A 15,702-nucleotide genomic window follows, 5' to 3' on the forward strand; every position below is an offset into this window, starting at 1 on the left:
GCAAGGCTGAGCAAGGGAGAAAGTAACAGATAAGGTTAAAGAGCTTAAAGGGGCACAATTGTGTAGGACTTTGAAGGTCATTGTAGGAGCTTTGGCTTCTTCTGACTGAAATAGGAAATTTGGAGTGTCTTGCAAAAAGAGTAACTTGATCTGACTTGACATTTAGAAGAGTCTCTTTGGGTTACTTTTGTAATAATCCAGGTGAGAGATGATCAAGGATGGAGAAGGGTGGTAGCAGTGGGGTTGCTGAAAAGTGTTTAGATTCTGTATGAACTTTGAAGTTAGAACCAACAGACTATGATGGTGAAAAGGGAGTGGAGTACATAATGATGAAGACTACTTAGAAAGGAGGCCTGTAGTTGGGGCATGGGAAAGGGTAAATTCCGTTTTGAACAGATTTGACTTTGAGCATTTTGAGCATTTCAATAGCATTCACTATTGAAAGATGTCCAATGGGCAGCTGGAGAAGTGAGAGCTCAGATGGGAACACATCCTATAGAAATCAGATTCATCAGTATACTTGTAAGAGATGAAGCAGGAGTGGAGGGGGAAGACTACAGGTGTCAACATTCCAATGTGATAAAGATGCCTGCAAACTCAAGAGAAATGATGGAACCTGGGGAGTGGCCACAAGGTATAAAAAACACTGGTAGTTGTGAGTACAGTCTCTACTGTAGAGAGATGAAGGGAACAGCTGGATGGAAATGGTTTTAATGACAGCAGAGAATGGGATGTTATCAAGACAGGAAAATGTAATAAACTAAGGCACTTCTCCTTACTTACAGGGAGTTTCTAAAGTAATTGTTTATTAGTTCCAGACAAATACTAGTGCTATTTGTAATAAACATTGTGACAAACAACATGTTTTTTAAAATTCAGAGTTCAGTTAGGCCGCTGGGCAAAAAAAAGGGGGTAAATACTGTACACATGTTAGGATTTCTTATTCTCAACCTCCTGAGACTAGGTAGTAGGTACTTTTAAAATTAGTTAGGGGGAACCCAAGTATTTTGTGATAAAGAGGCCATTTTAACTTTCCAGAATTCTTAATGGAGAAGGAACGGTCAGTGCTGGTTCTTTAAAAGGGAGCAAAGAGATTGAACAGGAAACACTAGAAAGGAAGGCTAAGGAGAAAGCTGTAGCTATGCTTTGAACTCCCCTCCACTTCAGGAGCACTGGTTAAAGGGTGAATGGGGAAGCCTAAGGACCTCGTAACAGGCAGGGTCTCAGAAACAAGCTAATCTAGGCTCAAAAAATTAAAATCTGAACAGGAAATGTACATATCATCTAGACCAATCTCCGCTATTTCACAGACGAGGTACTAAGACCCAGAGAAGTAAAATAATTTGACCCCGTCATTCAGCTAGTTCTATGCAGAGCCAAATGCAGAAACAAGAGGGGGAGGGGGCTAATTTCCGGTCCACAGTTCTTTTTGCCGACCGCTCCATTTACTATGTAAGAGGGGAAATCCCTATTTATATTAAGACGGACCGACCGAATGTAAAGCAAATTCAACACTCAAGAGTACTGTTTGGGGGAAGGGGGGAATTATGGGGAGCCAGGGTGCGGGTAGGGATTAATGAGATTTGAAAAGTGCTCATGGGTTTGGTGACAGAATACTGGCTTCTCACAAATGCCTGGAAAAAGGCCTGAATCCGCCCTGGTGTTGGAACTGTGGCCCAATTCCAGTTCAATTGCCAGGCCCACCAGCACGCAAGTGAAACCCGCAACGTTAACAAGTGTCCGTTTCGCTTATTTCTGGGTAAATAACTCCCGGGTGTGTGTTTATACAAATCCATTCTGATACAAACCCTGGGCAGGAGAGGGTTGTAGTAAAAAATAATTCGGGGTTGGGGAAGGAGGAGGTGTGGATTGCGCTGGCGAGGGGGATTGGAAAGAGTGGCCAGCATGACCAGACCAGTCGCAGACCACAGGGCTTCCCTGTTGCTAGGTCGCCGGCGTCCTTAGTTACCACTGATTGGAAGCACTCTCCAATCTCTCCGCAGCCTGGTGCTGCGCTCCGCAGGCCGCGCCACCCGCGCGCCGCCTCGCGAAGCTGGGAGACAAGGGCACGTACACACATGTCCTTCCTTCCCCAGCGATCCCGGTCGAAGGCTGAGGTCCTGGTTAGGAATCACAACCGCGGAGGCTTTGCAAAGTGGCCACCAACTCCAGCTCTAAGAAATCCCCGACGAGGGCTGTGCTGGAACCTACGGGAGGGCGAACCCCGGAGGTTTTTCACCCAGACTCACGTTGTACTCCTTCAGCCAGGAGTCTAGCTTTTCCTGCAACGTTCGTAAAGCTTCGTTTGAGACCAGTCTTTTCAGGTTTTCCGCCATCGCTCACTATACCGCACGGCCCCACGCTGCGTGATGGAGACGTGGGGGGACCAGGCAGTGGCCTCCGGAGGACCGTGGGGTGATATGGCGGGAAGGGTGTTCTCTTGTGGGGGGCTCAGAGCGCGGCAGGTGTTTCCATCCTCCCCCTCGGGTCGGACCGGGCCGGGTTCGGGAAGCCGGGGGGGAGGTGCCCTGGGCCGCAGCCACCGCCCCTCATCCGCCGCCCCGCGCGGTCTCCTGACTCCCCAGCAGCCGCCTGAGCCCGGCCATAAATACCCTGGCGATTATTAAACAAACCTTGACGTGGACGCGTTGGCTGCCAGGGACGCGCGCGGCCTGCGTCGTGGCAACGCCCGCGCCGCCCCGCCCTGGGTGACAGCCGCGCGCCCCCGGGGTGGACTGAGACGCGCCGTCGCGCGGGCTGAAGGGCAGCAGGGCGCCTAGAGCATTCCTCCCCATTCGGGGGTTCTGGGTGCCCACGCGTGTCCAGAAAAGCAGCAGTTAAGTCGTCATAGAAATTTGGGGCAAGGCTGTCTCAGTAGATCAACTCTTTGGGCCCTTTATTCTTTCTCCTTTCATTCCTTTAATTATTCATTTGTAGCGCCTTGGGTTTACCTGCATGAAACTTGTAACTAAAATTTCAGTACTTCCTACTTCTAGCTTTTGCTTTGTTCCTGGACCCACTGGGTGGGTACCCAAGTCAATAGAGTTTAGGTCCAGGATGTTCACAAATTAAAGTTAATCCCTCAGGTTTGGATAAGATTTGCCAGTGTATATTATTTACAGTGTATTATTATTTTTTTTTTTTAAGAGTCATTGAGAACTCTAAAGCTTCATTTAATGCCGAATTCTCTAATTGGGACTTTCTTGACCTAGTTTGGCACTATTTCAAAAGTGTGTATTCTGCTCCAGAAATGGGTTCAACCACTTAGGAAACCATTTCGACCATCTTTAAGCGCTTTCGAAGCAAGCTCTTTTATATACCATCAAAAAATTTGCTGATTGTAAACCATTCCTATCCATTCTTTAAAACAGCGGTGGGGAGCAGAGCCTCAGCTGGTTAGCTAGCTAGTTTAACTTAGTTTCATCTCTGTAGGTACTTGAAAATCAATGAACACTGCATATATTCAAGTATTGTAAAATCAAGAATTTTCACCACCTCTTGTTTTGTACTTCTCTTGATTACAGTGGCTTTACTATCTGCTAATGAAAATGAAAGGCTCAGTTTTGGAGCCTGTGTTCCTACTATTTTCTGTAGACCATAAAATAAGGACTATAAGGGTATAACATGTTATTTGATCGGAGTAGAATAATAATTTCTAATGTTAAAAATATCCCCTCAACAAAACAACTAAATATTCATTAAACAACTTCATATATGTATATAACATACATATACACATATATGTATATAATGAATTGAGAAAAGCCTCAAATTTCTCAATTTGGACCTAATAATTACATATTTCAATAGGCATTTGGAATCTTTGAACAGTCCCATTTACTTATTCATAAAAAAATCATATTGGAACATTTATGTCAGATAAATTAGCCGTAAAGTACTTTTCTTTGCTGTGAGCACCTTAATTTGCCTGTAATCCTTGGTTTCATCGTCTGTAAAAGGAAAATAATTCTTTCATAGGATTATTATGAAACTTAGTAAGATAATTCATGTAAAGTATTTAGTACAATGCTGGGCCTATGCTGTAGCAATTGCTGTAGTAATTGCTGTTTATTAAATATAAACTAATACTGACCTATGTTCACTATTATTAAGAATGTAGATTAGTATTAGTTTATATTTAATAAAGAAAACTAGTTGTAAACAATCTAAACCTCCAACAATAGGGCAATGGTTGAGCACATCATTCAATGAAATGTTGCACAATAAAAATCTTGTTATTGTAGAATATATACTATCTAGAAATTTTCACTATAATGAAAAAGGCAGAACACTAAATTGTATACACTGTGTTAAACTGCACAATGTGAACCCAAGGTACAATTGTGGGTTATTTTTATTGCTCTTTTATATTTTTCTGATTTTTTTCAAGTTTCTACCATGAACATGAATTGTTTCTATGATAGCTTATTCAGAAAAAATTTACACAAAACAGTTACTAATATGGTTTGGCTGAGTCCTTGTCAAAATCTCATCTTGGATTCCTACGTGTTGTAGGAGGGGTCCAGTGAGAGGTTATTGAATCATGGAGTCAGGTCTTTCCTGTACTGTTCTCGTGATAGTGAGTAAGTCTCACAAGATCTGGTGGTTTCGAAAAAGGGAATGTTCCCTGCACAAGCTAGCTGCCACCTATATAAGATGTGACTTGCTCCTCTTTGCCTCCCACCGTGATTGTGAGGCCTCCCTAGCTAGGTGGAACTGTAAGTCCCTTAAACCTCTTTCTTTTGTAAATTGCCCAGTCTCGTGCATGTCTTTATCAGCAGCACGTAAACCAACTAATACAGTAAATTCTTATGGGGAGTTGGACTCCACTGAAAACATACCCAAAAATGTGGAAGCAGTTTTGGAACTGAGTAACATTTTGGAACTGAGTAACAGGCAGAGGTTGGAACAGTTTGGAGGACTCCGAAGAAGACAGGAAAATGTGGGAAAGTTTGGAACTCCCTAGAGTCTTGTCAAATGGCTTTGACCAAAATGCTGATAATGATATGGACAATGAAATCCAGGCTGAGGTGGGTGGAGATGAGGAACTTGTTGGGAACTGGAGCAAAGGTTACTCTTTTTATGTTTTAGCAAAGAGACTGGCAGCATTTTGCCCGGATCTAGAGATTTGTGGAACTTTGAAGTTGAGGGAGATAATTTAGGGTATCTGGCAGAAGAAATTTCTAAGTCAGCAAAGCATTCAAGAGGTGACCTGGGTGCTGTTAAAGGCATTCCGTTTTGTAAGGGAAGCAGAGCATAAAAGTTCAGAAAATTTGCAGCCTGACAACGCAATAGAAAAGAAAATCCCATTTTCACAGGAGAAATTCAAGTGGGCTACAGAAATTTGCATAAGTAACAAGGAGCCAAATGTTAACCCCCAAGACAATGGGGAAAATATCTCCAGGGTATGTCTCCAGTGCAGCCTAGGGACTTGATGCCCTGAATCCCAGCCACTCCAGCCATGGCTGAAAGGGGCCAATGTAGAGCTCTGGCCATGGCTTCAGAGAGTATAAGCCTCAAGCCTTCAGAGCTTTCATGTGGTATTGAGTCTGTGAGTGCACAGAAGTCAAGGGTTGAGGTTTGGGAACCTCTGCCTAGATTTCAGAAGATGTATGGAAACACCTGGACGCCCAGGCAAAAGTTTGCTGCAGGGGTGGGGCCCACATGGAGAACCTCTGCTAAGGCAGTGCAGAAGGTTAATGTGGGGGTGAACCCCCACAAAGAGTCCCTACTGGGGCATTGCCTAGTGGAGCTGTGGGAAGCCTCCGTCCTCCAGACCCTAGAATGGTATATCCACTGAAAGCTTGTACTGTGTGCCTGAAAAAGCCACAGACACTCAACACTGGCCTGTAAAGGCAGCCCAGAAGGAGGTTGTATCCTACAAAGCCACAGGGGCAGAGCTGCCCAAGACCATGGGAACCCACCTCTTGCATCAGCATTACCTGGATGTGAGACATGGGGTCAAAGGAGATCATTTTGGAGCTTTAAGATTTGACTGGCAGGATGCAGTGGCTCACACCTGTAATCCAGCACTTTGGGAGGCTGAGGCAGGCAGGTTACCTGAGGTCAGGAGTTTGAAACCACCCTGGCCAACATGGCAAAACCCCGTCTCTACTAAAAATACAAAAATTAGCTGAGTGTGGTGGCGGGTGCCTGTAATCCCAGCTACTTGGGAGGCTGAGGCAGGAGAATCACTTGAACCCGGGAGATGGAGGTTGCAGTGAGCCGAGATCACACCACCACATTCCAGCCTGGGCAACAGAGCAAGACTCTGTCTCAAAAAGAAAAAAAATTTAAAATTTAAAAAATAAAAAAAATTGACTATCCCACTGGATTTCAGACTTGCATGGAGCCTGTAGCCCCCTTTTTTTGGCCAATTTCTTCCATTTGGAATGCCTGTATTTACCCAATGCCTGATCTAGGAAGTAAATAACTTGCTTTTGATTTTATTTTTTAATTTTATTTTTTATTATACTTTAAGTTCTAGGGTACATGTGCACAACGTGTAACTTGCTTTTGATTTTAAAGGCTCATAGGTGGAAGTGACTTGCCTTCTCTAGTCCTTCTTTGGACTGTGGACTTTTGAGTTAATGCTGAAATGAGTTAAGACTTTGGGGGACTGTTGGGAAGGCATGATTGCTTTTGAAATGTGAGAACATGAGATTTAGGAGAGGTCAGGGCGGAATGAAATGGTTTGGCTGTGTCCCTGCCCAAATCTCATCTTGAATTTCCATGTGTTGTGGGACGGACCCAGTGGGAGGTAATTGAACCATGGATGCAGGTCTTTCCCATGCTGTTCTCATGATAGTGAATAAGTCTCCTAAGATCTGGTGGTTTTTAAAAAAGGGGAATTTTCCTGCACAAGCTCTCTCTGCCTGCTGCCATCCATGTAAGATGTGACTTGCTCTTCTTTGCCTTCTGCCAGGATTGCGGGGCCTCCCCAGCCATGTGGAACTATAAGTCCATTAAACCTCTTTCTTTTTAAAATTGCCTAGTCTTGGATATATCTTTATCAGCAGCATGAAAATGGACTAATACAGTTACCCCAAAATTTTACCACCCTCAGAAAGAAAACTGCCGGCTAAAATATCAATATTTAAGCAGCTCCCTCAAAACAGAACATGCTTTGACTAAATGTCTGTATTGCTCATTTAATAATTAGACTTACAGTGTCTTAAGATAGAATGGATCTTTGAAATTACCTTAGCATGTGCTCCCTGATATTTATCTCTACATATGCCCCAGCTTCACAATTAGATTCAAGACCTTTAAGGCTTGCAGTCATTTCATGTACATCCTGGCTTCACTAGAACTCAAGAGATGTGTTGTGTATAGCAGGAACTTGTCTTTATGATAAGAAGCATTGGTCTTCCTCCTGATGATCAAAATACAGGAAATGTTTCACATGTTTATTCATTATTTACCCTCCCTACCCCAGTACTTCCAAAAAAGTGTCTGAGATGGCTGATAGCAAGACACTTGAAAACACTGTCAGATTAGTAATATTTTTTAGAGGAAAAAGCAAATATGCCCAAAATGTATGCCCATGTACTAAGAGCCACATTTCATATTTCTTTCCGGGCTTAGTGGAAGGCAAAGCAGAAAAGAAAATGAGTTTTATGATAATGATTGATGTTTAAAGTATACATACGAGCTCTTTCAATGAAAACACATTTTCTTGGTACCAATCTAAAATGTGTTTGCTCATTTCCAAAGAGTATTGGACAACCTAGGTGAAAGATATCTTAATAAACCTTTTTAAAAAAATATAGAAAAATCTTGATATTATTGTTTTGTGAAACCATCTTTGATCAATGCTGAAGGAGTAATGCTAGAACAGCTCATCAAAGAGCAGGCCTAGTAATTGACACCCCATTTTTAGTTCTCAGGTGATGTTATTTAATGCAAGCTTAGAATTTGCATACCTGTTGGAATAAGTGGATGTTTTCATAAGTGCCCTTAATGATGGTCCCCTCTGCAGAGTTTTGATGGGTGCTAAATAGCAATCAATTTAAGACAGAGCAAAAGCCTGGAGTGCAAATAGTTTATATTTCTGATTAAAGAGTCCATGTGTTTTAAATTATAAGCATGTAGTCAATATGGCTGAGATTCTATTTTAAAAGTTGATAAGCCTTGGCCGGGAGTGGTGGCTCATGCCTGTAACTTTGGGAGGGCAAGGCAGGCAGATTACTTGAGGCCAGGAGTCTGAAACCAGCCTGGCCAACGTGGCAAAACCCTGTCTCTACTAAAAAGGTAAAAATTAGGTGGTGCACATCTGTAGTCCCAGCTACTCGGGAGGCTGAGGCATGAGAATCACTTGAACCCAGGAGGCAGCGGTTGTAGTAAGCCAAGATGGCACCATTGCACTCTGGCCTGGGTGACAGAGCAAGACTTTGTCTCAAATAAATAAATAAATAAATAAATAAATAAATAAATAAATAAATGCTGATAAGTCTCCTTTTTTTCACATATGACAGAAAATACCAGATAAGTAATGATTCTCTTTGGGGTATATTTTGATGCTCAAATTTTGTCCCAATTTGATATTTTAGGACATTACTAATTAAGTAATTTTAGGAGAAGTTGAAAGAACAGCAAACTCAAAACATGAACACTGTTGCTTTATCTCACACTCTGCCAATTAGTGAATTCTTATGACTTTATATAAATCTTTAATCACTCAGAGACATTTTTTTCATCTATAAAATGAGTAATATGGACTAGATTAGCTGCAAGATGCCCTGCAGTTCTAACAGTCTTTAATACTGTTTGCCATACTGATTAGGTTCATGATTGAGCAAATCTTGCTCTTTGTTTCAATTTTTGGTTGACAGTTCACTTTAGGTCAAGCGTTGATTTTGAGCACATTAGACAATCACCAAAAGTTAGGCACCCTTTTTTAGTAAAATTTATTCTGCAAGCTTGCTGGAATAACTACTATTTCTAACCTCCAGTTAATAAACAAGGAATTTCTCTATAGTTGCATTTTTAATAAATTTAAACCCAGCTTAAACTGATAAACTTTTCCTAATTACCTCAAACCCTCAGAGCTCATCACTTTCTCCTTTATGCTTTGTCTCTTTAACTTTTGGACATGTTAATATTCTTGTAATTATCATGCTGTATTATATTTATTTGCTTCCTATCTAAGCTTTTGAGCTTCATGAAAAAAAGGAGAGAGGCTTATTTAGCTTTATATCCTCAGCACAGCAACTGGCACATAAGAAAGAAGAAACAAGTTGGGGGCCAGGAGGAGGAAAGGAGGAAGGAAAAGGAAACGGAATGGAAAGGAAAGGATGCGATTGGCTGCTTTGTATCTGATGTCATAATCCACTGAGATAGAAGGCAATTTTAACAGCCAATTGGTGTTTCTTACCATGTGATAATTCTACTATCTAGCCAGGAGTGATTTGTTCTAGAAAGGGTAACGTGTTGAGTATCTAGATGGTACAGGGTTTTTTGTTTGTTTGTTTTTGAGACAGAGTTTCACTCTTGTTGTCCAGGCTGGGGTGCAATGGCATCATCTTGGCTCACTTCAACCTCCACCTTCTGGGTTCATGCGATTCTCCTGCCTCAGCCTCCCGAGTAGCTGGGATTACAGGCATGCACCACCACGCCCGGCTAACTACATTTTTAGTAGAAATGGGGTTTCTCCATGTTGGTCAGGCTGGTCTCAAACTCATGACCTCAGGTGATCGGCCCACCTCAGCCTCCCAAAGTGCTGGGATTACAGGCATAAGCCGCCATGCCCAGCCTTGGAATAGATTTTAATTTTGTCTACCCTGGATTTTTACCCACATCAGTCAGCTCAAAAGATTTTTAACTGGGTATTTTAAGAAGCCAACAAAAGATGAGCTGAATCCACTGCCTGAACTGAGCTGAAGTGAGAGTTATGTATATTTAGTTCACACTACACCAAACATAAATATATGCAATAAATTACAGGGGATTATATTATGCAGTAGGATTTTCATCTTAATTTCTAGTCTTCCTAAGGACAGTTGCTAACCCTTAGCCAAGGACTGATAAGAACAATCTATGTTTGGCTTGGATGCTCTTTTAAGCACTCCTCATCCTTTCCTGGCTGAGCCATGGTATTCTTGTCCTTCTGCTGTCTGTGTTTGGATCTTGTGTCTTTGGATCAGGGCCTGTATTACTATTTGAAGAAAATCTTTTAGTCTTTGCTGACCCACTTGCATAAAGTTGCCTTTAAATGCAATGTTTATCCAAGGTAATGCTTAGGCCCTTCGTCCTCAGAGGCACTTTGTTCTTGTAGGTAGCAAAACACTTATTTGTCCACTAAGTGTTTTCTAACCTGAGTGCTCTGTGTTCTCCTTTCAGGAGTTCTGTTTTGTCCTTTTCTCTGACACATTAAGGGAAAGGAAAATATTTTGTAAAAAACACCCCTTGGAGAACAAATGAATTTATTGGGAACCGAGCAGGAGGCAGGTTACCCCACTGACAGAAGCAAGAATGCTGTTTCCTGTGTCATACCAAGCACTACCCACTCAGAGCAGCAGTTCAGAATGTTTTTGTACAATTATTTCATGTGCACTATTGATTAAACTATAAAAACAAGAGGAAATTTTAAATATATGACAAGTATATCACCTTAGCACCTAAATAAACTGTAGAACATTTGCAACAACTACAGATTAGACGGAGAAAAAACCCAAGGTAGATGTAGTGTGATTTTAGAGAGCTGCAAAGTACTTTTCCTATCGCAACCCAAGTTTACATCACAGGTTTTTCAGAAAAGAAGGTGTCCTCACCCTCCATCTTTTCAGCTCTGCTAGCTAAATGGCAAGGTCATGGTTCTGTGAAAATCCCCAGAGGAGGAGCTCAGGACACATTAAACTATTGCAGAGACACGGTAGGTATGGTCTACCTTGCAAGATGTCCTTAAGCACATCGGGAGAGGGATATGGGATAGCATGAGACAGTCCCTAGCATGAGTAATGTTAAAATAGATCCTTTTCAGCATTTTTAATAAACATTTACTGGATTTCTAGTGTGACACAACCATCTGCCTTAAGCATGGGTAGAATTAAGCTCAGTCTCTGCTCCCTAGGATCTCATAATCTATTCAAGAGAGAGAAAAGCAACCATAGTTCAATGTGATCAGTTAGAGTAGATAAACGTTCTGCGGAAACAATGATTCCTCCTTTGCCTCATTTCCCATCTTCTGAAAAAGGATCAGGGAAAGTCATAGAAAGGTGATGTTTAGATTCTGTTTTGGAAAGATGGAGAGACGTTCACCAAGAAGAGAAGAGCAAATTGAAACAGGAGGAATCATAGCAAAGGGGCATGAAATTGAATGGAGGGGCAGAAAATGACAAATAGTAGTCCAATGTAACTACAGAGTAGTCAGGGAATCAGAGACAAGACTGCAAAGATAGTCCTGGTTTCAACTATGATGAGTCTTATATATCAGGCTAAAGGAATTGATCTTTATTTCATAGGTAGTGGGGAGGCAGCAAAGGGCTGTAAACAGAAAAACTGTATGATTGGGTCTCTTCTATATCACATTGGAGGTCACAGAGGTTAAGTATGGAAGGGGCAGAACTGGACCCAGAAAGAGCACATAGAAGACAAAGAGATGAGAGTTAGTCTAGTGGCCTTCTCTGGGGTACGGTATGGTGAGTATTAGCTACCAATGTCAGAAATACTTAGATGCTAGTAATATTTTTTACCCAATAGAAAAAATTAATTTAGTATTCATCAGAGTTATTAAGTATGTATTATGTACTTGGTTCTTAATGTGTTCAGGACTTAGAGCAACATGGAAAATAATAACACATTGCCTCTGCTTTGTAAGGAACTCAGTCTAATCAGAAGCAAACTGTATATCATGAAAAGTAAAGTAATGAGATACTGCATTAAGTATTAAATGGGGTGTTACAGCAAATTAGTGAAAAGTTAAAAGGAAAGAGCAATAAGGACAGGCTGTGATTGTCAGGAGGAGATAGGACTGAGGTTCATCCTGAAAAATGGGAAGAATCTGGAGAGGCATGAATTCACAGATAAGTAAAACAGATGGACAAATACATAAATTTCAGTATAGTGTGATGTGACAACAGCAGCATGCTTGGGGATCACAGAGAGGGGCACACAAATCAGAAATGTATGATTGGGAGACGGTTTAAGAAAGGCTTTTCAGAAGAGATACCCCTTGATCTGAGTTTTAGTGGACAAGTAGAGAACAGCTAGATTAAAAGGAGAAAGAGCCACATAAGCAAAGGAACAGAGCCATTAAGAACTTGACGAGCTCAGGCAACTAGATGGGGGCTGCAAATATTGCACATGGATAAAGGGATAGATTACTTTATCTCTGATTCCATGACTCCTCTGTAGTTGGATGTATTTGTGGCACGGGCAGGAAACAAGGCTAAAAAGGGGCAGAAGGACCAAAAGGTTCTAAACTTTTGGTGAAGGGCCTTAAATTTTATTTGGAGTATGATAAGCTTGAGGGTGAGGAGTGACATGATCAGATTTGTATTTTAGAAAGATCATTCTAGAAATAGTGTAGAACTACTTTGAGGTGTCTGACTAGATGGTGATATCATTCACTAAGGGAACATAGGGGGACCAGACTGGGAAGAAAGATTTTGAGTTCTTGGGCTTGAAGTGTATATTTGTAACACACAAACTTGGTGGCTTTAAACAACAGATATTTGTTGTCTTACAGTTCTGGAGGTTAGAAGTAAGAAATCAGAGCCTTCTGGAGGCTCTAAGGGTATAACTGCTCCATCCTTCTTCCTTAGCTTCTGGTAGCAGTTGGCAATTATTGGTATTCCTTGCCTAGTACAGTGATCACTCCAATCTTTGCTTCTATGTTCATATCACCTTTGTGTATGTTGCCATCCTGTCCTCTTATAAGAAAGGGCTCATCCTAAATTCACAGTGATCTCAAGATCCTTAATAACATCTGACTTAGTCCATTTGGGCTGCTATAACAGAATATGGACTAGGTGGCTTATAAACAACGGAGATTTATTTCTCACAGTTTTGGAGGTTGGGACATCCAAGATCAATATGCTTAGAGATTTAGTGTCTGGTGAAGGCCTGTTTCCTGATTCATAGATGTCACTGTGTCCTCGTATGGTGGAAGGAACAAACCCATTCTCTTGGATCTATTTGATAAAGGCACTAATCCCATTCATGAGAACATAGCTAATCACCTATCACTTCCTTCTATAATGTTAATGTGTCCCCAAAAATTCATGTTTGGAAGTTTAATCTCCAATGCAACAGCATTGGGAGGTGTTGCCTTCTGGGAAGTGTTTAGGTCATGGGGGCTTGGCCCTCATGAATAGATTAATGCCATTACAAAAGGGCTTGATGGAGTTTTGTCTTTTTTCACCCATTATCTCCCTTCTCCCATGTGAGGACATGGCATTCCTCCCCTCATGATGACAAGGTGTTCAAGGTAACATCCTGGAAACAGAGACCAGATCCTTGTCAGACAACTGAACCTGCTTGTACTTCTCAGCCTCCAGAACTGTGAGAAAATAAATTTTTGTGCTTTATAAATTACTCATTCTCAGATAGTCTGTTATAGAAGCACAAAATGAACTAAGTCAGCTTCTAAAGGTCCTACCTCCTAATATCATCACATTGGGGGCTAAGATTTCAACATATGAAATATTCAGGGGAGACACAAACATTCATTCTATAACAATCTGCAAAGACTCTGTTTCAAAGTAACACCACATTCACAGATACTGGAGGTTAGGAATTGGATATGTCGTTTTGCAGGGCACTATTCAAACCACTGAAAAGTGAACAAAGGTATAAATGTCTTCATAATCTGACTCATACTCCAGCCCTGGGGAGCTCTGTTTTGTGCTTCCAAATGCTAATATCATGCAAAAGGCAAAAAAAAGCGCAAAATTACAGGCCGTGATGTATGGCAGAAAGAGCAAAGACTAGTCAGATGAACCTAGATTCAATACTGGCTCTTTAGTAGTTGAAAATATGGTCAGCCATTTAACCTCTACAAGCCTTGATTTCTTCATTTGTAAAAGAGGCATTGCCAGGCACATAGTTGACTTTAAATGTCATTATTTCAGGGGGAAAAAAAGCTGACAATAGTACATTTGAAAATAACCCACATTAAAATGTGGTCATGTGAGTAAATTGGATCTCTTTAAAAGAGAATAAAAATTGGCATTAAGAATAGTGGGATGTCCTGTCAGAGATGGACATCAGCATTGAGGAAAGAATCCAAGAGAAGGGGATGTTCAGATAGCCAAAGGGGCATTTGGTTTCAGGAAAATTGGCTACCAGGTGTCTTACCACCTAAGTGGGAAGGAGGTTGGCAAAATCAAGTCAGGGCTTAGAAATTGGGATACTGAGCAGATTTCTAAGATATTTATTAAGTTTAATTACTGTGCCAGATATTGGAGATTGAACGATGAGTAAGACACCTACCTTCCAGATAGAACACACCATTTTTTGAATGAAGTCAGCAGGTAGACAAGATAAAAATAGAATGCAATCTGAAGTGCTACAAAAGGCTAGGCACAGAGTTAAGGAATAAATCTGTGGGAGCCTCTGAAGCCTTTAGAGAAAATACGATGTTTAATAGATTCTTGAAGGATGAATAAGAGTGTGCGAGCCAGGAAAGAAGAACTTTCCCAGCAGAGAGAAAAATGCAAACCGTAGGAATTAAGGACTAGGAGACAGGAACTCAGAATCGGTTAAGAGCCTAGTTGTGCAAATTGATCAATGAGACCACAGGCAGAATATTAACACAGAGCCTTACTACTGACTCCTGCATCATTGGGCTTTAACTTAAGAGTTTTCCTGCCTAAAATGCAGATTTGTCCCACAGACGCAGAGAGGAGTGGGTCGAGAAATATGAGTCAAGTGGTTCCAGCATTTGGGACAAAAGAAATGCAGAGAGACTGATGACCAGCTAGGTACTGACTCCTACTGAATTAGACAGTACTAGGGCCCAAAGATGCTTATTAGAAGTGATTCAGCTACATGAGGAACAGTTGCTATTGACTTCACTGCATTTTTTTTTCAGCTAAAATAATTATTGGATTATATCTGCAACAGGGAACAAGGAATATCTACCCAAGTAACTCGTACATCTGAGTGGCTTCCCAGTGTTCAGTAAATGTCCGTTCAATTAGGTTCCCAAGGATATACATGGTAACACTATCTCCAACACTAAATGAAAAAATCCATCCCCAGTATCGCAGGATAAAAACATCAGACTTCACAGGCCTCCAAAGTTAAGCAGCCCTAAGTGATTCAACTTCCTCCTTGAGGACTCTGTCTTCAAGACTCCAGCTGCCTAAGTGACCACTTGTTCACTTCTGCCCACGCAGTCACCACGCCGGTCCGCGTCCACTTGTGGTCTCGGTATCGGCCCCTCCCACCTTAGCCCAGGAGACCGTGGTCCGAGAAGCAAAGAGAGCATCACAGCTCTCTTTGGCACCGGATGGTGCCCAGCTTTCAGCGGTGGGGAACAAAGGGGAAGGGGAGAAGCGTCCTCGGTTTTTGAGGGTGCCTTTTCTGAGGAATCTGCAGGCGGCCCGAGGTGGCGCAGAATCCCCATAGGCCCCTTCTGGACCCTGCGCGATACAACGCGCCCGAGGCCACTGTCCTAGGGGCAGGGGCCGCGGCGGAGCCTGAGCCCGCAGGGACGGGATATGGATCTTCGGGGATGCGGGCTGGGGAGGAGAAGGT

General features: G+C 41.9%; 1 protein-coding gene across 4 annotated transcripts in view; it reads right to left on the reverse strand.

The window, feature by feature from the left end:
• SPATA18 (spermatogenesis associated 18) overlaps positions 1-2,737 on the reverse strand; it is a 44,788-nt gene extending 42,051 nt beyond the window's left edge. For all 4 annotated transcript variants that reach the window (XR_750170.2, XM_030916524.1, XM_010383587.2 and 1 more), the window contains exon 1: positions 2,250-2,737. Coding sequence is in view for 2 of the 4 variants with exons in the window: in XM_010383587.2 (XP_010381889.1) it covers positions 2,250-2,336 (87 nt within the window). In the remaining 2 variants the exon portion in view is untranslated. The remainder of the gene's footprint in view (positions 1-2,249) is intronic.
• Between the last annotated feature and the right edge of the window lie 12,965 nt (positions 2,738-15,702).

Source organism: Rhinopithecus roxellana, chromosome 2 (genome assembly GCF_007565055.1).
Source record: "Rhinopithecus roxellana isolate Shanxi Qingling chromosome 2, ASM756505v1, whole genome shotgun sequence".
NCBI lineage: Eukaryota > Metazoa > Chordata > Mammalia > Primates > Cercopithecidae > Rhinopithecus > Rhinopithecus roxellana.